General features: G+C 45.7%; 1 protein-coding gene across 3 annotated transcripts in view; it reads right to left on the minus strand.

Moving 5' to 3' along the window:
- LOC118372416 (sorting nexin-29-like) overlaps positions 1-24,106 on the minus strand; it is a 173,050-nt gene that overhangs the window by 110,118 nt on the left and 38,826 nt on the right. For all 3 annotated transcript variants that reach the window (XM_035758281.2, XM_035758282.2, XM_052472476.1), the window contains one exon: positions 18,279-18,367. In XM_035758281.2, the coding sequence (XP_035614174.2) occupies positions 18,279-18,367 (89 nt within the window). The remainder of the gene's footprint in view (positions 1-18,278; positions 18,368-24,106) is intronic.

Below are 24,106 nucleotides of genomic sequence, written 5' to 3' on the forward strand. Positions count from 1 at the left end.
TGGTTTCATCTGACCATATGACATTCTCCCAATCTTCTTCTGGATCATCCAAATGCTCTCTAGCAAACTTCAGACAGGCCTGGACATGTACTGGCTTAAGCAGGGGGACACGTCTGGCACTGCAGGATTTGAGTCCCTGGCGGCGTAGTGTGTTACTGATGGTAGGCTTTGTTACTTTGGTCCCAGCTCTCTGCAGGTCATTCACTCACCCCGTGTGGTTCTGGGATTTTTGCTCACCGTTCTTGTGATCATTTTGACCCCACGGGGTGAGATCTTGCGTGGAGCCCCAGATCGAGGGATATTATCAGTGGTCTTGTATGTCTTCCATTTCCTAATAATTGCTCCCACAGTTGATTTCTTCAAACCAAGCTGCTTACCTATTTCAGATTCAGTCTTCCCAGCCTGGTGCAGGTCTACAATTTTGCTTCTGGTGTCCTTTGACAGCTCTTTGGTCTTGGCCATAGTGGAGTTTGGAGTGTGACTGTTTGAGGTTGTGGACAGGTGTCTTATATACTGATAACAAGTTCAAACAGGTGCCATTAATACAGGTAACGAGTGGAGGACAGAGGAGCCTCTTAAACAAGAAGTTACAGGTCTGTGAGAGCCAGAAATCTTGCTTGTTTGTTATTGACCAAATACTTATTTTCCACCATAATTTGCAAATAAATTCATTAAAAATCCTACAATGTGATTTTCTGGATTTTTTCTCTCATTTTGTCTGTCATAGTTGAAGTGTACCTATGACGAAAATTACAGGCCTTTCTCAACTTTTTAAGTGGGAGAACTTGCACAATTGGTGGCTGACTAAATACCTTTTTGCTCCACTGTACAATGAGTCCACCGCTTAATTGAACATTTCACACCTCGGAACTCTTTCCAACTGAGATACAGTATCTTTATTATTTGGTTTCAGTTTTTAGTTGTTCTCTCATAATCCCAGTTAAAAATACACCCTTTTCCAGATATTATGCAAGGTCCTGAACATGGTGTGAAATACATGAACAGAATGATGAGAAATTTGTTCTAATCCAACCCTTCATGACTTATAAACCAAAGAGCTTGGCTCAATGCCCGACTATCAAACACACTCAATTAAAACTGATAACACCATAACAAAATGTCAGGTTTAAAAATTAATAAATATAACAAGAGCTATTTTACCAACTAATCACTGATTAATACATAGAAATATAGAACAGGCAGGCCATTTCTAGAGCCAGCAGATGTATCCTATATTAGGAGTGTAACATGTACAGCATGTTCCATATTATCAGATTATGAATCACATGATGAAGCACATGTTTAATCACAGCTGCACATTTCATTACACTCTCACAGATACACTAAATATACAAAAGTATGTGGACAGCCCTTCAAATTTGTGGATTTGGCTATTTCAGCCAAACCAGTTGCTGACAGGCATACAAAATTGAGTACACAGCCATGCAATCTCCACAGACAAACATTGTCAGTAAAATGGCCCATACTGAAGAGCTCAGTGACTTTCAAAATGGCACTGTCATAGGATGCCACCTTTCCAACAAGGCAGTTCGACAAATCTCTGCCCTGCTAGAGCTCGCCTGGTCAACTGTAAGTGCTGTTATTTTGAAGTGGAAAGGTCTAGGAGCAACAACGGCTCAGCCGTGAAGTGGTAGGCCACACAAGCTCACAATACGGGACCGCAGAATGCAGAAGTGCGTACCGCGTAAAAATCATCTGTCCTCAGTTGCAACACTCACTACCGAGTTCCAAACTGCCTCTGTTCGTCGGAAGCTTCATGAAATGGGTTTCCTTGAACGAGCAAGCCTAAGATCACCAATGTGCAATGCCAAGCGTCGGCTGGAGTGGTGTAAAGCTCTCCCCCATTGGACTCTGGAGCAGTGGAAATATGTTCTCTGAAGTGATGAATCACACTTCACCATCTGCCAGTCCAACGGACGAATCTGGGTTTGGCGGATGCTGGGAGAGCGCTACCTGACAGAATGCATAGTGCCAACTGTAAAGGTTGGTGGAGGAGGAATAATGGTTTGGGCTAGGCCCCTTAGTTCCATCTTAAATCTACAGCATACAATGACATTCTAGACAATTCTGTGTGTCTAACTTTGTGGCAACAGTTTGTGGAAGGCTCTTTCCTGTTTCAGCATGACAATGCCCCCGTACGCAAAACGATGTCCATACAGAAATGTTTTGTCGAGATCGGTGTGGAAAAACTTAACTGCCCTGCACAGAGCCCTGCGCTCAATCCCATCGAACACCTTTGGGGTGAATTAGAACGCCGACTGCGAGCCATGTATAATCGGCCAACATCAGTGCAACGACGTCACTAATGCTCGTGGCTGAATGGAAGCAAGTCCCCGCAGTAATGTTTCAACATCTAGTGAAAAGCCTTCCCATAAGAGTTGAGGCTGTTGTAGCAGCAAAGGGGGACCAACTACATATTAATGCCCATGATTTTGGATGAGATGTTTGATGAGCATTTTTTTACAGTATAGTTCGACAACCTGTGTTGCATCATAGTCCAGTCAGTTACCAAAGGATCATCAGGGAACTCAACAGTGTTCGGCCAGAACAACAGAGGGGATGGACTACCTGACCCACACCTCCCAAGCCTGTCATTAACTTCTGACTCACACCAGAGAGGGGGAGAAAGGGAGAGCAAGGGAGAGGGGGAGAAAGGGAGAGAAAGGGTGTGTGTGTGTGTGTGTGTGTGTGTGTGTGTGTGTGTGTGTGTGTGTGTGTGTGTGTGTGTGTGTGTGTGTGTGTGTGTGTGTGTGTGTGTGTGTGTGTGTGTGAGAAAGAGTGAGGGCTCTCCGCTCAGATTCAGTACATATTCCTTTCTGAGCACATGAAAAGAAAGACTCAGTTATTTATGCTTAGGTGTCTTACAGTTATCACACAGCAAATTATTCTCCTAAGAGTAAGACTCTTTTTAGGAAGTATTTTTTTTAAAGCAAAAAAAAAAAAAAAGTACATAGAGATCTGCTGGGGGAGAAATTTATATTTTATGTGACACTTTTCACAGCACTTCAAATAAGCCTTGAAGCAACTCTAAGCAATAGCCATCATCATAAGTGTCCACACTCCTTCCCTTTAAATCACTTTAGAAGTAGACTAAAGTGAATCCACAAGGAGGAGCAAGCAGCACGGTCTCTTCTTGATTTCATCATCACATATCTTTGAGTCCCTGTGTGACAAGTATTGGACCAGTAGGGCGCCACGGAGAGCACCAATCGGCTTTGATTACTGTCTCCGCCCAGCAGAGGATAGCCTCTGACGTCTCTGTGACATCACTAAGCCCTACGACCTGGCGAGCTGCCCCAGAGTGCTTTGCAGTGGTACCGTGCAAGGGCCTCTGAAGTTGAATTTAAATCTGAGTATCGGCAGATGACTGCAAGTGGCTGAAACGTTCAGCTGTCGCTGTGATTTAATACACTGTCTTGGAAGACACACGCAGACAGACACACACAGATGACCCCAAAAAAACATCTGGGTCAGATGGTTTAGACCCTTTCTTCTTTAAGGTTGCTGCCCCCATAATCACCAAGCCCATGTCGGACCTTATTAACCTGTCCCCTCTGGGGAGGTTCCCATTGCTTGGAAGGCACCTACGGTGCGTCCATTATTTAAAGGGGGAGATCAAGCTGATCTTAACTGTTATAGGCCAATTTCTATTTTGCCATGTTTAGCAAAAGTTTTGGTAAAACTTGTCAATCATCAACTGGCTGGCTTTCTTGATGTCTATAGCATTCTCTCTGGTATGCAATCTGGTTTCCGCTCAAGTTATGGATGTGTCACATCAACCTTAAAGGTCCTCAATGATGTCACCATTGCCCTTGTTTCTATACAATATTGTGCTGCTATTTTAACTTGGCCAAAGCTTTTGATATGGTAGACCATTCCATTCTTGTGGGCTGGCTAAGGAGTATTGGTGTCTCTGAGGGTTCTTTGGCCTGGTTTGCTAACTACCTCTCTCAGAGCGCAGTGTGTAACGTCAGAGCATCTGCTGTCTCAGCCACTGCCGGTCACCAAGGGAGTACCCCAAGGCTCGATCCTAGGCCCCAAGCTCTTATCAATTTACTCAACATAGTGCAGGCAGTAGGAAGCTCTCTCATTCCTTTATATGCAATGATACAGTCTTATACTCAGCTGGCCCCTCGCCAGATTTTTTGTTAAACGCTCTCCAACAAGCTTTCTCTACTCTAACCATTGTTCTGAACAACTCCAAAACAAAGGTCATGTGGTTTGGTAAGAAGAATGTCCCTCTCCCCACAGGTGTGATTACTAACGCTGAGGGTTTAGAGCAGGGGTGTCAAAGTCAAATGGACGGAGGGCCAAATAAAAAATTTAGCTACAAGCCGAGGGCCGGACTGTTCGAATGTTCATTGAAAAATGTTTAAATGACGCATATAGTCTAGTGAACCTAATTGAACCTACTGAAAACCTAACAAATATATTCCAATATGATCAGATAAATAAAGCAATATTTTCTTATGGCTCTGTCAGTAATCTTTAATTTTCAACAGACACAAAAGACAAATTTCCTTTATATAAAAATCCCCATAACATGAACATTAAATGAAAGAAACCGGTATTCAAGGCACCATCAGTAGCCTATATTTTCTATTTTAGCAAAAGTGGGCTAAATTTACTTCAAAGAAAAAAACAATAATAGCAATTTTCTATCATCCACTCAACTGAAATATTTTAAAAATATAATTGGATTGAAATACAATAAAATAAAGTGCAAAAATCTATTAATAAAAACAACACTTTGTTTAAGGAGAAGTAACATGCAGTGAAAACAAATATTAAACTTTAACTTTTAAACTTGAACTGAGTAAAAACTCTAAATATGTGATTGCACAGTAATGTTCACTTGTTTGAGGTTGAGGGTGATACTTGGTGGTGTCCCATCTTTTCCACAAGTTCATCAATGTTCGGGGTAAGGCTCTGAGCTGAGGAAATCCTCAGAATTGAGTGGAGGTGTTCAGCAGTAAGTCGACTTCTGTGTGATGTTTTGTTCAAGTTCATCAAAGAAAACAGTTGTTCACACAGGTATGTGCTGCCAAACATAGACAACGTTTGAGCAGCCTGGATGCGCAGCTGGGGCATTGTGTCGGGGAGGAAACGGGCGAACTCCGCAGCACCCACTGCCGCATATTTTGCCCTCAGTGCATCATTGCATTGGAGGTCAATCAACTCCATTTGGAGGTTTGGTGGTGAGCTTTCCACGTCAACAGCAAATGGGTTACCGAGCAGTTCCAACCTGCTTTTTTGTGCTTCAAAGTCAGCAAATCGGCGTCGAAAGTCAGCGGCAAGCATACCTATTTTATCAGCCAACTGTGCGCTCGGGAACGCACTGGTAGAGAGCTTCTCTTTCATGGTCTGGCAGCTGGGAAAGTGGCTCAAATTTTCTTTCCGCATCTGCGTCTCCCACAGAGTCAGTTTGGTTTTAAATGCCTTCACTGTACTGTACATATCAGAGATGACACGATCCCGACCCTGCAGCTGCAAGTTCATTGCATTCAGATGACTCGTAATGTCACACAGAAAAGCCATTTCACACAGAAACATTTCGTCTCGGAGTTGTGTTGTGTCTTTCCCTTTGCTGTCCAAGAACAGACAAATCTCCTCACGAAGCTCGAAACATCTTTGAAGCACCTTTCCCTGGCTTAGCCATCGCACCTCTGTGTGATAAGGCAAATCACCATGCTCCGTTTCTAACTCCGTCAGAAATGCCTTGAACTGGCGGTGATTCAAACCTTTGGCTCTGATAAAGTTAACTGTGCGCGTGATGATGCTCATTACATGCTCCATTTTCAAGGCTTTACCGCACAACGCTTCCTGGTGTATGATACAATGATAAGCTGTCAGCTCACCTGTCGCGTTTTCCTCTTGCATCTTTTCCCGTATCTTCGCCACCAGTCCGCTCCTGTGTCCACACATCGCAGGTGCTCCGTCGGTTGTCAAACCCACGAGTTTTTCCCAAGGCAGCTCCATCTCATTTACACATCTTGACACCTCTTCATACAAATCATGCCCCGTAGTTGTGCCATGCATAGGACGTAAAGCCAAAAACTCCTCTGTCACGCTTAGGCTGGAGTCCACTCCGCGGATGAAAATTGACAACTGGGCAATGTCAGAAATGTCGGTGCTCTCATCCACAGCCAAGGAATATGCAATGAAATATTTTCCCTTTTTCACAAGCTGCTCTTTTAGATTGATGGACAACTGGTCTACTCTCTCGGCAATGGTGTTTCTGCTCAGACTCACATTTAAAAAGAGTTGCCTTTTTTCTGGGCAAACTTCGTCACAAACTTTAATCATGCAGTTTTTGATGAAATCCCCCTCCGTAAATGGCCGGGCTGATTTAGCGATCTCTTCTGCCAAAATAAAACTGGCCTTGACAGCAGCCTGGCCTTGTGATTTGGCTTTTTTGAACAGAGCCTGTCGAGATTTGAGGCCTCGTTTTAATTCCTCTGCCTTTTGTAGCCTTTGTTCCATGTCCATATTCTTGTTTTTGTCCGCGTGTTTCGTTTCATAATGTCGTCTCAGATTATACTCTTTCAGTACCGCCACACTTTCTCCACACAGAAGACACACAGGTTTTCCAGCTACCTCCGTGAACAAATACTCCGACTCCCACCTTGTTTGAAACCCCGGTTCTCAGTGTCCACCTTCCGTTTTGCCATTTTTGATGGGTATCTGAAAGTTAATTTTACTGTGATGCTGACAACTGCTGTGCCAATAAATATTGAAATGAAGCAGCCTACTGCTCGGTGCGTCACCGTTGCATTGTGGGAAATGTAGTATTGGTGCGTGTAAAAGATCTGCGGGCTGCCGGCTTGCTGCGGTCTGCGGGCCGGTTCTAATAATAAATCAAGATCATCCCAGGGGCCGTAAAAAACCTTCTCGCGGGCCGGATGTGGCCCGCGGGCCTTGACTCTGACATATGTGGTTTAGAGCTTGAGGTAGTCACCTCATACAAGTACATGGGAGTATGGCTAGATGGTTCACTGTCCTTCTCTCAGAAAATATCAATGCTGCAGGCTACAGTTACATTTAGACTTCATTTCCTCTACCGTAAATTGCTCCTCTTTCACCCCAGTTGCCAAAATAACTCTGCTTCAGATGACCATCCTTCCCATGCTAGATTACGGAGACATAATTTATAGATCGGCAGGTAAGGGTGCTCGACTGTCTTGATATTCTTTAACCATTCGGCCATCAGATTTGCAACCAATGCTCCTTATAGGACACATCATTGCACCCTATACTCCTCTGTAAACTGGTAATCTCTGAATACCCGTCGCAAAACCCACTGGTTGATGCTTATTTATTAAAACCTTCTTCGGCCTCACTCCCCCCATCTGAGATATCTACTGCAGCCCTCATCCTCCACATGCAACACCCGTTCAGCCAGTCAAATTCTGTTAAAGGTCCCCAAAGCACACACATCCTGGATCACTCCTCTTTTCAGTTCGCTGCAGCTAGCGACTGGAACGAGCTGCAAAAAACACTCACACTGGACAGTTTTATCTCAATCTCTTTATTCAAAGACTCAATCATGGACACTCTTACTGACAGATGTGGCTGCTTCACGTGATGTATTGTTGTCTCTCCCTTCTTGACTTTTGTGCTGTTGTCTGCACCCAATAATGTTTGTACCATGTTTTGTGCTGTTGTCTGCACCCAATAATGTTTGTACCATGTTTTGTGCTGTTGTCTGCACCCAATAATGTTTGTACCATGTTTTGTGCTGTTGCCATGATGTGCTGCTACCATGCCAATTTTTATTTTTTTATTTAACCAGGTAGGCTAGTTGAGAACAAGTTCTCATTTACAACTGCGACCTGGCCAAGATAAAGCATAGCAGTGTGAACAGACAACACAGAGTTACACATGGAGAAAACAATAAACAAGTCAATAACACAGTAGAAAAAGAGTCTATATACAGTGTGTGCAAAAGGCATGAGGTGGTAGGCAATAAATAGGCCATAGGAGCGAATTATTACAATTTAGCAGATTAACACTGGAGTGATAAATGATCAGATGATCATGTGCAAGTAGAGATACTGGTATGCAAAAGAGCAGAAAAGTAAATAAATAAAAACAGTATGGGGATGAGGTAGGTAAATTGGGTGGGCTATTTACAGATGGACCATGTACAGCTGCAGCGATCGGTTAGCTGCTCAAATAGCAGATGTTTAAAGTTGGTGAGGGAAATAAGTCTCCAACTTCAGCAATGTTTGCAATTCGTTCCAGTCACAGGCAGCAGAGAACTGGAAGGAAAGGCGGCCAAATGAGGTGTTGGCTTTAGGGATGATCCGTGAGATACACCTGCTGGAACGCGTGCTACGGATGGGTGTTGCCATCGTAACCAGTGAACTGAGATAAGACGGAGCTTTACCTAGCATGGACGTGTAGATGACCTGGAGCCAGTGGGTCTGGCGATGAATATGTAGCGAGGGCCAGCCGACTAGAGCATACAAGTCGCAGTGGTGGGTGGTATAAGGTGCCTTAGTAACAAAACGGATAGCACTGTGATAAACTGTATCCAGTTTGCTGAGTAGAGTATTGGAAGTTATTTGTAGATGACATCGCCGAAGTCGAGGATCGGTAGGGTAGTCAGTTTTACTAGGGTAAGTTTGGCGGCGTGAGTGGAGGAGGCTTTGTTGCGAAATAGAAAGCCAACCCTAGATTTGATTTTGGAGATGTTTGATAGGAGTCTGGAAGGAGAGTTTACAGTCTAGCCAGACACCTAGGTACTTATAGATGTCCACATATTCTAGGTTGGAACGTCCAGGGTGGTGATGCTAGTCGGGCGTGCGGGTGCAGGCAGCGAACGGTTGAAAAGCATGCATTTGGTTTTACTAGGGTTTAAGAGCAGTTGCAGGCCACGGAAGGAGTGTTGTATGGCATTGAAGCTCGTTTGGAGGTTAGATAGCACAGTGTCCAAGGAAGGGCCAGAAGTATACAGAATGGTGTCGTCTGCGTAGAGGTGGATCAGGGAATCGCCCGCAGCAAGAGCAACATCATTGATATATACAGAGAAAAGAGTCGGCCCGAGAATTGAACACGGTGGTACCCCAATAGAGACTGCCAGAGGACCGGACAACATGCCCTCCGATTTGACACACTGAACTCTGTCTGCAAAGTAGTTGGTGAACCAGGCAAGGCAGTCATTAGAAAAACCAAGGCTACTGAGTCTGCCAATAAGAATATGGTGATTGACAGAATCGAAAGCCTTGGCCAGGTCGATGAAGACGGCTGCACAGTACTGTCCTCTATCGATGGCGGTTATGATATCGTTTAGTACCTTGAGCGTGGCTGAGGTGCACCCGTGAAACTGGATTGCACAGCGGAGAAGGTACTGTGGGATTCGAGATGGTCAGTGATCTGTTTGTTAACTTGGCTTTCGAAGACCTTAGATAGGCAGGGCAGGATGGATATAGGTCTGTAACAGTTTGGGTCCAGGGTGTCTCCCCCTTTGAAGAAGGAGATGAACGTGGCAGCTTTCCAATCCTTGGGGATCTCAGACGATACGAAAGAGAGGTTGAACAGGCTGGTAATAGGGATTGCGACAATGGTGGCGGAGGTTTTGCAGCTCTTTCAGAACAGGTTTTGCAGCTCTTTCAGAACATCTGCTATCTGAATTATCTGGATTATAGCGGAGCTATTGGCCGAGGTTGGAGTAGCCAGGAGGAAGGCATGGCCAGCCATTGAGAAATGCTTGTTGAAGTTGTGGATTATAATGGATTTATCGGTGGTGACCGTGTTACCTAGCCTCAGTGCAGTGGGCAGCTGGGAGGAGGTGCTCTTGTTCTCCGTGGACTTTAGTGTCCCAGAACTTTTTGGAGTTAGAGCTAAAGGATACAAATTTCTGCTTGAAAAAGCTGGCCTTTGGCTTTCCTGACTGACTGCCTGTATTGGTTCCTGACATCCCTGAACAGTTGAATATCGCGGGGACAATTCGATGCTTTTGCAGTTCACCACAGGACGTTTTTGTGCTGGTCAAGTGCAGTCAGGTCTGGAGTGAACCAAGGGCTATATCTGTTCTTAGTTCTGCATTTTTCGAACAGAGCATGCCTATCTAAGATGGTGAGGAAGTTACTTTTAAAGAATGACCAGGCATCCTCAACTGACGGGATGAGGTCAATATCCTTCCAGGATACCCGGGCCAGGTCGATTAGAAAGGCCTGCTTGCAGAAGTGTTTTAGGGAGCGTTTGACAGTGATGAGGGGTGGTCGTTTGACCGCGGACCCGTAGCGGATACAGGCAATGAGGCAGTGATCGCTGAGATCCTGATTGAAGACAGCGGAGGTGTATTTGGAGGGCAAGTTGGTCAGGATAATGTCTGAGGGTGCCCATGTTTACGGATTTAGGGTTGTACCTGGTGGGTTCCTTGATCATTTGTGTGAGATTGAGGGCATCTAGCTTAGATTGTAGGTGATGTTAAGCATATCCCAGTTCATGTCACCTAACAGTGCAAACTCTGAAGATAAATGGGGGCAATCAATTCACATATGGTGTCCAGGGCACAGCTGGGGGCTGAGGGGGATTTATAACAAGCGGCAACAGACACTTGTTTCTGGAAAGGTGGATTTTTAAAAGTAGAGGCTCAAACTGTTTGGGCACAGACCTGGATAGCATGACAGAACTCTGCAGGCTGTCTCTGCAGTAGATTGCAACTCCACCCCCTTTGACAGTTCTATTTTGGTGGAAAATGTTGTAGTTGGGGATGGAAATATCTGAATTTTTTGTAGCCTTCCTAAGCCAGGATTCAGACACAGCAAGGACATCAGGGTTGGCGGAGCGTGCTTAAGCAGTGAATAAAACAAACTTAGGGAGGAGGCTTCTGATGTTGACATGCATGAAACCAAGGCTTTTACGGTTACAGAAGTCAACAAATGATAGCGCCTGGGGAATAGGAGTGGAACGGGGGGCTACAGGGCCTGGGTTAACCTCTACATCACCAGAGGAACAGAGGAGGAGTAGGATAAGGGTACGGCTGAAGGCTATAAGAACTGGTCGTCTAGTGCGTTGTGGACAGAGATTAAAAGGAGCAGATTTCTGGGCGTGGTAGAAAAGATTCAGGGCGTAATGTACAGACAATGGTATGGTAGGATGTGAATACAGTGGAGCTGTGTAGCCGAGTGATCATAGGGTCAATAGAGCAGCAATAGGTGAATAGTGTTTCGCCCTCCTCTCCTCTGCAGTATCAATAGGAGCCGTGTGTTTTATCCATCTGGGCAGTCATGCAGTAAATGACTGACTACCCTTTTAATACACTAGACTGGAGCCAGATGTAATCCCTTCATGTGGGTTTCCCTGCAGAAGCCTGAAGCCCCCCTCCCACCCTCCATCGTCTCCCCCCTCAGCCATCCCTTGACCCTCCATCATCTCCCCTCAGCCATCCCCTGACCTTCCATCATCTCCCCCCTCAGCCATCCCCTGACCTTCCATCATCTCCCCCCTCAGCCATCCCCTGACCTTCCATCATCTCCCCCCTCAGCCATCCCCTGACCTTCCATCATCTCCCCCCTCAGCCATCCCCTGACCCTCTATCATCTCCCCTCAGCCATCCCCTGACCCTCCATCATCTCCCCTCAGCCATCCCCTGACCTTCCATCATCTCCCCTCAGCCATCCCCTGACCCTCCATCATCTCCCCTCAGCCATCCCCTGACCCTCTATCATCTCCCCTCAGCCATCCCCTGACCCTCCATCATCTCCCCTCAGCCATCCCCTGACCTTCCATCATCTCCCCTCAGCCATCCCCTGACCCTCCATCATCTCCCCTCAGCCATCCCCTGACCTTCCATCATGTCCCCCCTCAGCCATCCCTTCTGCCCCCTCACCTTTACTGAAGCCCTTTATGAGATTGGTCAGGTGGGGTGGTGCAGTACATTGAGGCAGATGTGATCGTTGATTAGGTGATGAGACCTGCTGCTCCGCCTAGTCACCATAAACACCATTACACATACGTGGGTGCACACAAACACCACGACGGCTGCTGCTGACCCTACGGCTCTGAGGAAGGACTGATAAATACGTCAGTGTGTGTGTAATGAATTAGTAACATGGTGTTATTAAAATTTCTCTGGCAGCCTGAGTCGCATAGGTGGAAAATGCTGCTGGACGCTTCACTCATTAGGTTGCATGTCTGTGTCTGTCAAATGAGCAGGAGAAGTGACGACTCCACTATGTGTTGATTCGTTTTTTTAATCACCGCCGTATTAAAGTGTATGAAGTGAGACGCTTTATTAGACTAATTTAGCAGGGGTCAAAGAGAGCCTGAATCAAATTTAGGAGAAAAGGAGGAAATATGAATTTGAGATGAATGTGTTAAATGTAAACAGGAAGGAAGGAAAGAATCAAAAAGATTAAATGAAGGAGCTTGAATCCTAATCTACAGCCAGAGAAAGTTGACCCCCATTTACCATGCCTTTGTGACCACTGTTTCACGGTTTATTAGTACTGGATTTTATTTACTTGATTGCATTTGGTACTTGAAAGTTTGGGGAATCTCTGCAAAAATGTTGCATCTCTCAAGCCTAAAGGGAGGGAAGCTAAACATTCTGTATAAAAATACAGTGTGTGTATTCATATTTATTGCAAACTCAGAAATTGAAGTATATCACAAGAGAATATACACCGTACTAATAATACCATACGCTGACTCATCCCATAACATACATAATGATATACATGGGAACAGTTTGCTGTGCTTTCCCATCACACCACATTCAGTCAGTCACACAGCAATAACATAGACACCGTGACACACACACACACCCAATCTGTGACAACAGCTGGGGACAATCCAAACAAACGTGGATAGACGAGACGTCAGGAGGAGGGAAGAGAAAACAGAGTTGGAATTTATCCAGAGTGGAAAGCTGTTTCAGAGGGGTTGTTAGTAGCCTGTCTCTGCCTGAGCTGCGTTCAGAAGATCACATCTGTATTGAGCAGTATCATTAGAGGAGTTTCAAAAGGCTGTGCGATGATCAGGCAAACAGCGTTGACAGGACATGATGAAACAAAGCATGCATTGTAGCGCTTGTGTATCAATTCAGTGTTTCCTCTGTCGTCTCTTTCAGCTGCAACTCAACACCAAAACCTGATGGAGTATGGCACATCATTAGCAATAGGGACTGAAGGGATGCAGGTGGAAATCATTTCGACTCAGATGTAAAAGGGATTTAGTATGCCTGTCTTCTACACTTTAGACAGACAGAGACAGATACACAAAGAGAGGGAGAAGTACAGGCGAAAGAGAACAAGGGACAACCAAATTGGGATATTTACATCAAGAGCGTCACCATGTACACTGTGTGGCCTGACTCCACTGGGGACCATGAAAGGCTGAGGAGGATTGTGGGTAATTCACAAGGCGGCGGCTGTGCCAAGGCCCTTAATTAGTGTGGAAACTCTGTCAGGATTCTACAGCCTTCCGGAAATCCATTCATTATTCCACGTTGTCAGTGTCCCAGAGCATTGCTCTGTGTGTCACCGTAGACAAAAACATCCATGTTGGAGATTTGACGACTGACTGCCAGAGTCATTGCTGAGACCTGAGAGATGAGATGCAACGTGTCTGGGATGTTTTTCTAACCCTTGTGTGCATGTTTCCTCTTAAGTAATGCCAGAAGCCAAGTCAAAGAAAAAAACATTACATTCAAACCAACCATTACGTTCAAACCAACAAACTAGAATAAAAAGTATTACCCCCACGCAGGAGGTCTGTCAATTAGATTGACAGACTTCCAATCCTGGCCATGTATATTTGACACTTACACAAAAGCAATGCTCCTGATATCCTCGGCATCTCTGTGCCTTAAAGGTGTCCCAAACAGTGCCTGATGAGAATCCCTGTCTCTGTAGGAGGGTCATGGCTAGAAGGCATAAAGCTTGTCAAATGAATGTCAAAAGAATACATATTTTAAACTATTTTCCTAACCTAAACTAAATATCCTAACCTGCTATTTAAATAATCCTAACCTTCTGCATAAGTTCAGATAAAATTATTGCTCACACACGGACAAACTCAGCAAAAAAAGAAACGTCCCTTTTTCAGGACCGTCTTTCAAAGATAATTAGTAAAAATCCAAATAATTTCACAGATCTTTATTGTAAAGGGTTTAAACACTGTTTCCCATGCTTGTTCAATGAACCATAAACAATTCATGAACATGCACCTGTGGAACGGTCATTAAGACACTAACAGCATACAGACGGTAGGCAATTAAGACACTAAGAGGCCTTTCTACTGACTCTGAAAAACACCGAAAGAAAGATGCCCAGGGTCCCTTGCTCATCTGCGTGAACGTGCCTTAGGCATGCTGCAAGGAAGCATGAGGACTGTAGATGTGGCAAAGGCAATAAATTGCAATGTCCGTACTGTGAGATGCCTAAGACAGCACTACAGGGAGGCAGGACGGACAGCCGATCGTCCTCGCAGTGGCAGACCACGTGTAACACCTGCACAGGATCGGTAGATCCGAACATCACACATGCGGGACAGGTACAGGATTGAAACAACTGCCCGAGATACACCAGGAACGCACAATCCTGCCATCAGTGCTCAGACTGTCAGCAATATGCTGAGAGAGGCTGGACTGAGGGCTTGTAGGCCTGTTGTAAGGCAGGCCTGAAATGACTTACGTCGGCCACGGAGAACACGAGCCCACAGTCCTTGGGAGCGGGCTGCGTCGGTGGCACTGAACAGGGCTCCGGGCAGCCGAGCGGAAATGGAGGAAAACTCGCCTCCCTGCGGACCTGGCATCCTTTCACTCCCTCCTCCCTCCTCTCTACATTTTCCTCCTCTGTCTCTGCTGCTAAAGCCACTTTCTACCACTCTAAATTCCAAGCATCTGCCTCTAACCCTAGGAAGCTCTTTGCCACCTTCTCCTCCCTCCTGAATCCACCTCCCCCTCCCCCCTCCTCCCTCTCTGCAGATGACTTCGTCAACCATTTTGAAAAGAAGGTAGACGACATCCGATCCTCGTTTGCTAAGTTAAAACGACACCGCTGGTTCTGCTCACACTGCCCTACCCTGTGCCCTGACCTCTTTCTCCCCTCTCTCTCCAGATGAAATCTCGCGTCTTGTGACGGCCGGCCGCCCAACAACCTGCCCACTTGACCCTATCCCCTCCTCTCTTCTCCAGACCATTTCCGGAGACCTTCTCCCTTACCTCACCCCGCTCATCAACTCATCCCTGACCGCTGGCTACGTCCCTTCCGTCTTCAAGAGAGCGAGAGTTGCACCCCTTCTGAAAAAACCTACACTCGATCCCTCCGATGTCAACAACTACAGACCAGTATCCCTTCTTTCTTTTCTCTCCAAAACTCTTGAACGTGCCGTCCTTGGCCAGCTCTCCCGCTATCTCTCTCAGAATGACCTTCTTGATCCAAATCAGTCAGGTTTCAAGACTAGTCATTCAACTGAGACTGCTCTTCTCTGTATCACAGAGGCGCTCCGCACTGCTAAAGCTAACTCTCTCTCCTCTGCTCTCATCCTTCTAGACCTATCGGCTGCCTTCGATACTGTGAACCATCAGATCCTCCTCTCCACCCTCTCCGAGTTGGGCATCTCCGGCGCGGCCCACGCTTGGATTGCGTCCTACCTGACAGGTCGCTCCTACCAGGTGGTGTGGCGAGAATCTGTCTCCTCACCACGCGCTCTCACCACTGGTGTCCCCCAGGGCTCTGTTCTAGGCCCTCTCCTATTCTCGCTATACACCAAGTCACTTGGCTCTGTCATAACCTCACATGGTCTCTCCTATCATTGCTATGCAGACGACACACAATTAATCTTCTCCTTTCCCCTTCTGATGACCAGGTGGCGAATCGCATCTCTGCATGTCTGGCAGACATATCAGTGTGGATGACGGATCACCACCTCAAGCTGAACCTCGGCAAGACGGAGCTGCTCATCCTCCCGGGAAGGACTGCCCGTTCCATGATCTCGCCATCACGGTTGACAACTCCATTGTGTCCTCCTCCCAGAGCGCTAAGAACCTTGGCGTGATCCTGGACAACACCCTGTCGTTCTCAACTAACATCAAGGCGGTGGCCCGTTCCTGTAGGTTCATGCTCTACAACATCCGCAGAGTACGACCCTACCTCACACAGGAAGCGGCGCAGGTCCTAATCCAGGCACTTGTCATCTCCCGTCTGGATTACTGCAACTCGCTGTTGGCTGGGCTCCCTGCCTGTGCCATTAAACCCCTACAACTCATCCAGAACGCCGCAGCCCGTCTGGTGTTCAACCTTCCCAAGTTCTCTCACGTCACCCCGCTCCTCCGCTCTCTCCACTGGCTTCCAGTTGAAGCTCGCATCCGCTACAAGACCATGGTGCTTGCCTACGGAGCTGTGAGGGGAACGGCACCTCAGTACCTCCAGGCTCTGATCAGGCCCTACACCCAAACAAGGGCACTGCGTTCATCCACCTCTGGCCTGCTCGCCTCCCTACCACTGAGGAAGTACAGTTCCCGCTCAGCCCAGTCAAAACTGTTCGCTGCTCTGGCCCCCAATGGTGGAACAAACTCCCTCACGACGCCAGGACAGCGGAGTCAATCACCACCTTCCGGAGACACCTGAAACCCCACCTCTTTAAGGAATACCTAGGATAGGATAAGTAATCCTTCTCACCCCCCCCCCCCCCTAAAAGATTTAGATGCAGTATTGTAAAGTGGCTGTTCCACTGGATGTAATAAGGTGAATGCACCAATTTGTAAGTCACTCTGGATAAGAGCGTCTTGCTGAATGACTTAAATGTAAATGTAATGTAAATGCTTGTATTCAACCATATTCCCAGTCACTTTGCTATGGTTAAATGCGTTGGTTAGCACTTTCAGTTTTGCGAAAGCTGCCATCTAGCCAAGGGAGGAGTAAAATGGAGTCGTGATCTGATTTGGGAGGGCGGGGCGGGGCGGTCCTTGTAGGCGTCTTGAAAAGGCGAGTAGCAGTTATCTAATGGTTTTCCTAATTGAGTACTACAGTCAATGTGTTGATAAAACTTTGGTCGTTTTTTCCTCAAATTTGCTTTGTTAAAATACCCAGCTACAATAAATGTTGCCTCAGGATATGTGGATCCCAGTTTGCATGAAGTCCAACGTAGTTCCTTGAGGGCCGTCATGGTATCGGCATGAGGGGGAATTTTCACGGCTGTGACGAACAGAGGAGAATTCTCTTGGAAGGTAACATGGTCGGCATTTGATTGAAGTGTTCTTGGTCGGGTAAATAAAATAATTTCTGTATGTTATCACAATCACACCATGAGCAGTTAATCATGAAACATACATCCCCACCTTTCTTCCCGGTGAGTTCTTTATTTCTGTCTGCGCGATGAACTGAGAACCCAGCTGGCTGTATGGATTGGGACAGTATATCCTGAGAGCCATGATTCCATGAAACAGAGTATGTTACAGTCCCTGATGTCTCTGGAAGGAGATCCTCACCCTGAGCTCGTCTACTTTATTGTCCAGAGACTGAACATTAGGGAGTAATATACTCGGAAACGGTGGATGGTGTGCCTGCCTCCTGAGTCGGACTAGAAGTCCACTCAGAATACCTCTATTCTGCCGGTGGTGTCTTGGAACAGCCTCTGGGATAAGTTCAGTAGCCCTGGTGTGTATGAACAAAGGTTCTAATTCGGGAAAGTCGTATTCCTGTTCGTAATGCTGGTGAGTTACCGCCGCTCTGATATCCAAAAGTTATTTCCGGCTGTATATTATAATGTAAGAAATATAAAACACAAAAATAAAAATTCAACATTGCTTAGGCGCTAGAAGCAGAGCTGCCATGTCTGACGGCGTCATCTTGCTGTGAAAAGTCAAATCTGACAAAAGCTGTATCCCACCTAGTCAAAACCCTGTAGGAGGGAGATAGTGTCCACAGAAACCGAGATCAGTACTGATAACCACAGTCTCTACCCCCAAAATGACATTTGGCATTCTGTCTCCCTAAATTGCCATGTCCATTCTGTTTGCCTTTGATATAACAGTCTTATATCTGTACCCTTTGCACAGCGTGGATATATCCCCAAGCAACAGGAGAGAAAGCCACTTTAATCAAAATTCCCAAAAATGACTAAGTAACGAAGGGGGGACTAATTATGTTTCATAAAGGCATGTCTCAAACCAGGCTTATTATTCACTTACTACATCCTTAAGTGGTGGCTCAACACTGACCTTGTCATCCATAAGAGAATACATTTTTCCTGCCCTGTTTAAATACGGAGCATTGTGCGAGAGTGCGTGCGTGGTATCTTACCAGTGTCATTGCCCTGGCTCCCCTCTCTCTTCAGCATCTGAACAGCCCCCACGTATTTCTTCAGCTGGACCTTGAGGACCTCGTTCTCTCTGCAGACACAGATACAACAGAATCAAGGCCCAGAGAGAGAAAAAGCGCATCAGACTGGACCAGTAAGTATGTAAACCTCAAGGCTTTACAGCCTTCTAAACCTCAACTCTGAAGCAGGATTATACATGCAGCCCTACAGGTTTCATGTGATTGTTTACTGTCACTACAGACTCTATGCATGAGGGAGGCGCAAGCGTGTGTATGCTCAGAAGAAATGTGTGTAGTGGTGCGTGTGTTTACAAGGCCTGTGCGGACACTTACTGTTGGTTTTGGGGGGAAATCAGAATCTAAGAGAATTACAGTGCTGTTAACAACCCCTGCCCTTCGTTCCCCGCTCTCGTTGTACCCTGCTTATCGCCTCCCATTGCACCCCACAAAGGACACCCGGGACAGGAGATCTCAAAAAGCCGGCTGATGAGCTCTCGGAGGGAAGATAGGGCCGTTGTTATCAGTTGGCAAACCGAGACACAATTCCGGTGCGATTTAATTAAAGGTAATAAATGTCTGGCGTTCCAGAGGCAAGGGAGGTGATTCCACAGCTCAGGTGTGTCTTATTGATCACTCCAAATGTGCCCTCCTGCTATGGAAAAGGCAGGTTAACATTCCAGCATGGGCGCGCGCGGTTAGTGTTTTCCCTAAGATTTTAACCACAGAATTTCCTGTAATTCTACACTTACGGCTTACACCGTGTCTTTATGCTTCGTGACTATAACAGATTCTCTCTGACCGTCTAGTTTTTATTGGTGACTGTTAGTTATCAAAGATGATCTTATTTAAAAATATGTAGCTCCTTTATCTTTACTACATATTTTTTGTTTTACACACTAACCAGACAACCCACGTTGTGTGCGTGACCGTTGCAAAAACAGTACATGTTATTCAATCATTTCATCCAAACTGCTGGTGTGTTTCAACAGGCGCCTGCATAGCCAGGCACTGAAATAGAACTTCGTTAGAACTTAGAACCTAGAACCTGGTTCCATTTTAGAGGCTTGACGCGCTGCAAGTCCCGCCTCTCTACTCATTGGTTTTTACAAGCATATACCCATGTGGGTGATTGAGAGATTAATGAGGTCCACACTGCAGTCCAGTTGGTGGCGATAATGCACCTTACATTTGGTTGCTAACTGCCATATTAAAAAAAATCCACAGAAGAATTAACAAAGAGTTTTTCTTTTCGCTCTGTAATTTAGGTTAGTATTGTGGACTAAGTATAATGTTGTTTATCCATCCTCAGTTTTCTTCTTTCAGCCATTAAACTCTAACTGTTTTAAAAAGTCACCATTGGCCTCATGGTGAAATCCTTGAGCAGTTTCCTTCCTCTCCGGCAATTGAATTGGGCAGCAGGCCTGTATCTTTGTAGTGACTGGGTGTATTATACACCATTCAAAATATAATTAATAACTTCATCATGCTCAAAGGAATATTCAATGTCTGTTTAACACTGCTCAAAAAAATTAAGGGAACACTAAAATAACACATCCTAGATCTGAATGAATGAAATATTCTTATTAAATACTTTTTTTCTTTACATGTGCTGACAACAAAATCACACAAAAATGATCAATGGAAATTAAATGTATCAACCCATGGAGGTCTGGATTTGGAGTCACTCAAAATGAAAGTGGAAAACCACACTACAGGCTGATCCAACTTTGATGTAATGTCCTTAAAACAAGTCAAAATGAGGCTCAGTAGTGTGTGTGCGGCCTCCACGTGCCTGTATGACCTCACGACAACGCCTGGGCATGCTCCCAATGAGGTGGCGGATGGTCTCCTGAGGGATCTCCTCCCAGACCTGGACTAAAGCATCCGCCAACTCCTGGACAGTCTGTGGTGCAAGACAGACATGATGTCCCAGATGTGCTCAATTGGATTCAGGTCTGGGGAACGGGCGGGCCAGTCCATAGCATCAATGCCTTCCTCTTGCAGGAACTGCTGACACACTCCAGCCACATGAGGTCTAGCATTGTCTTGCATTAGGAGGAACCCAGGGCCAACCGCACCAGCATATGGTCTCACAAGGGGTCTGAGGATCTCATCTCGGTACCTAATGGCAGTCAGGCTACCTCTGGCGAGCACATGGAGGGATGGGCGGCCCCCCAAAGAAATGCCACCCCACACCGTGACTGACCCACCGCCAAACCGGTCATGCTGGAGGATGTTGCAGGCAGCAGAACGTTCTCCACGGCGACTCCAGACTCTGTCACGTCGGTCACATGTGCTCAGTGTGAACCTGCTTTCATCTGTGAAGAGCACAGGGCGCCAGTGGCGAATTTGCCAATCTTGGTGTTCTCTGGCAAATGCCAAACGTCCTGCACGGTGTTGGGCTGTAAGCACAATCCCCACCTGTGGACGTCGGGCCCTCATACCACCCTCATGGAGTCTGTTTCTGACCGTTTGAGCAGACACATGCACATTTGTGGCCTGCTGGAGGTCATTTTGCAGGGCTCTGGCAGTGCTCCTCCTGCTCCTCCTTGCACAAAGGCAGAGGTAGCGGTCCTGCTGCTGGGTTGTTGCCCTCCTACAGCCTCCTCCACGTCTCCTGATGTACTGGCCTGTCTCCTGGTAGCGCCTCCATGCTCTGGACACTACGCTGACAGACACAGCAAACCTTCTTGCCGCAGATCGCATTGATGTGCCATCCTGGATGAGCTGCACTACTTGAGCCACTTGTGTGGGTTGTAGACTCCGTCTCATGCTACCACTAGAGTGAAAGCACCACCAGCATTCAAAAGTGACCAAAACATCAGCCAGGAAGCATAGGAACTGAGAAGTGGTCTGTGGTCACCAGAACCACTCCTTTATTGGGGGTGTCTTGCTAATTGCCTATAATTTCCACCTGTTGTCTATTCCATTTGCACAACAGTATGTGAAATTTATTGTCAATCAGTGTTGCTTCCTAAGTGGACAGTTTGATTTCACAGAAGTGTGATTGACTTGGAGTTACATTGTGTTGTTTAAGTGTTCCCTTTATTTTTTGAGCAGTGTATTTATTTTTACACATCTACCTATAGGTGCTCTTCTTTGCAAGGCATCGGAAAACCTCCCTGGTCTTTGTAGTTGAATCTGTGCTTGAAATTCACTGTTTGACTGAGGAACCTTGCAGATAATTATGTGTGCGGTACGGAGATTAGGTAGTCATTAAAAAAATAATGTTAAACAATATTATTGCACACAGTGAGTCCGTGCAACTTCTTGTGTGAATTGTTAAGCACATTTGTACTCCTGAATATATTTAGGCTTGCCACTTTGACATTATGGAGTATTGTGTAGACCAGTGTAGGCCATGGCTCCAGAGTGGCACTGCATTCTCAGTGCTAGAGGCGTCACTACCAACCTAGGTTCGATTCCAGGCTGTATCAAAACTGGCCATGATTAGGAGTCCCCATAAGGCGGCGCACAATTGGCCCAGCGTAATCCAGGTTTGGCTGGAGTAGGCAGTCATTGTAAATAAGAATTTGTTCTTAACAGACTTGCCTAGATATATACAAAAATAACATTTGGGCCTCCTGAGTGGCACTGCATCGCAGTGCTAGAGGCGTCACTACAGATCCGGGTTCGATCCTGGGCTGTGTTGCAGCCAGCCATGACTGGGAGACTCAAGAGGCGGCACACAATTGGCCCAGCGTCGTCTGGGTTAGGGGAAGATTTGGACGTCCTTGTCCCATCGCGCTCTAGCGACTCCTGTGGCGGGACGGGAGCATGCACGCTGACACGGTCAACAGCTGTAGGGTATTTCCTCCGACACATTAAGGGTTAAGCAAGCAGTATGTCTTGGCATGGTCATGTTGTGGAGGACGCATGGCTCTCAACCTTCACCTCTCCGGAGTCTGTACAGGAGTTGCAACAATGGGACAAGACTAACTACCAAATGGATATCACGAAATTGGGGAGAAAAATATAAAATCAAAAAAAAAAAAATCCATTTGATCCGTATAAAGTTCAGCCTGTAACAAAATGTGGAAAAAGTCAAGGGGTTTCAATACTTTCTGAAAGCACTGTATATTAGGGCTGTACCCAACAGTGCATTCTGAAAGCACTGTATATTAGGGCTGTACCCGACAGTGCATTCTGAAAGCACTGTATATTAGGGCTGTACCCGACAGTGCATTCTGAAAGCACTGTATATTAGGGCTGTACCCGACAGTGCATTCTGAAAGCACTGTATATTAGGGCTGTACCCGACAGTGCATTCTGAAAGCACTGTATATTAGGGCTGTACCCGACAGTGCATTCTGAAAGCACTGTATATTAGGGCTGTACCCAACAGTGCATTCTGAAACCACTGTATATTAGGGCTGTACCCAACAGTGCATTCTGAAAGCACTGTATATTAGGGCTGTACCCAACAGTGCATTCTGAAAGCACTGTATATTAGGGCTGTAGCCGAGAGTGCATTCTGAAAGCACTGTATATTAGGGCTGTACCCGACAGTGCATTCTGAAAGCACTGTATATTAGGGCTGTACCCGACAGTGCATTCTGAAAGCACTGTATATTAGGGCTGTACCCGACAGTGCATTCTGAAAGCACTGTATATTAGGGCTGTACCCAACAGTGCATTCTGAAACCACTGTATATTAGGGCTGTACCCAACAGTGCATTCTGAAAGCACTGTATATTAGGGCTGTAGCCGAGAGTGCATTCTGAAAGCACTGTATATTAGGGCTGTACCCAACAGTGAGTATTCAGAACCCTTGACTTTTTACACATTTAGTTAAGTTACAGCCTTATTCTAACATTGATGAAATATATTGTTTTCCCTCAAATCTACACACAATACCTCATACATAATGCCAAAGCAAAAACATTTATTTTTTAAATAGAATAAAAAAGATACGTATTTATATAAGTATTCAGACCCTTGCTATGAGACTCAAAATTGACTGCTCGACTAAAGACATTTTGGTTGACCAACAGCCTATTGACCAAACAATCGACCAGTCGACTAAATGGGGTCAGCACAACTGTAGAAACAGAGAGAGATGGCATATAGACAGACATGCATATCTATTTAATAAGAGCAAACTATTGGCAGTGTGTCTATGCAGTAGAGCTACACTGAGTGTACAAAACATAAAGAACACCTGCTCTTTCCATTATGTTTGTTTTATTTGACCTTTATTTATACAGGTTTCTCATTGAGATGTCTCTCTTGGAAAAGAGATGTTCTGGTCCAATAGCAGCAGAGGGAACAAAGTTTCAGACAAAACAACTTACATTCACTAACACGACATTAAACAAATCTATAAAACACAACAAAAAAAAGCTGTACTAAAGGACAATTACACTATTCTATGATATTTACATCGATCAAGTGTTTAAACTCCACCAACGAAACTAGATCATCAAATTTTTAAATGTTCAGGAGAGAATTTCAGGACCTGAGTAACTAAAACTATTTCTACCATGACCTGTTCTAATTCTTGGTACTGTTAGAAGCAAATGAGAATGGGGCCGTAATTGATATTTATTTACCGACCTGATTAAAAAACAGAGATAAAATGGCATTTTACCCAATACGGCCTTATAAATCAGTGTATACCAGTATTTAAGCCTACGCAATGTCGACCAGCCAACAGCACCAGCCAACAGCGCTGTAGAGATCACAATGATGTGTTAGACGTTTTTAATCCGTAATGAATCTAAGGGCTGCATGATACACTGAATCAAGTGCACTCAGGGTAGTGTTTGAGGACTGCACACACACACACACACACACACACACACACACAC

Source organism: Oncorhynchus keta, chromosome 2 (assembly GCF_023373465.1).
Source record: "Oncorhynchus keta strain PuntledgeMale-10-30-2019 chromosome 2, Oket_V2, whole genome shotgun sequence".
Taxonomy (NCBI): Eukaryota; Metazoa; Chordata; class Actinopteri; order Salmoniformes; family Salmonidae; genus Oncorhynchus; species Oncorhynchus keta.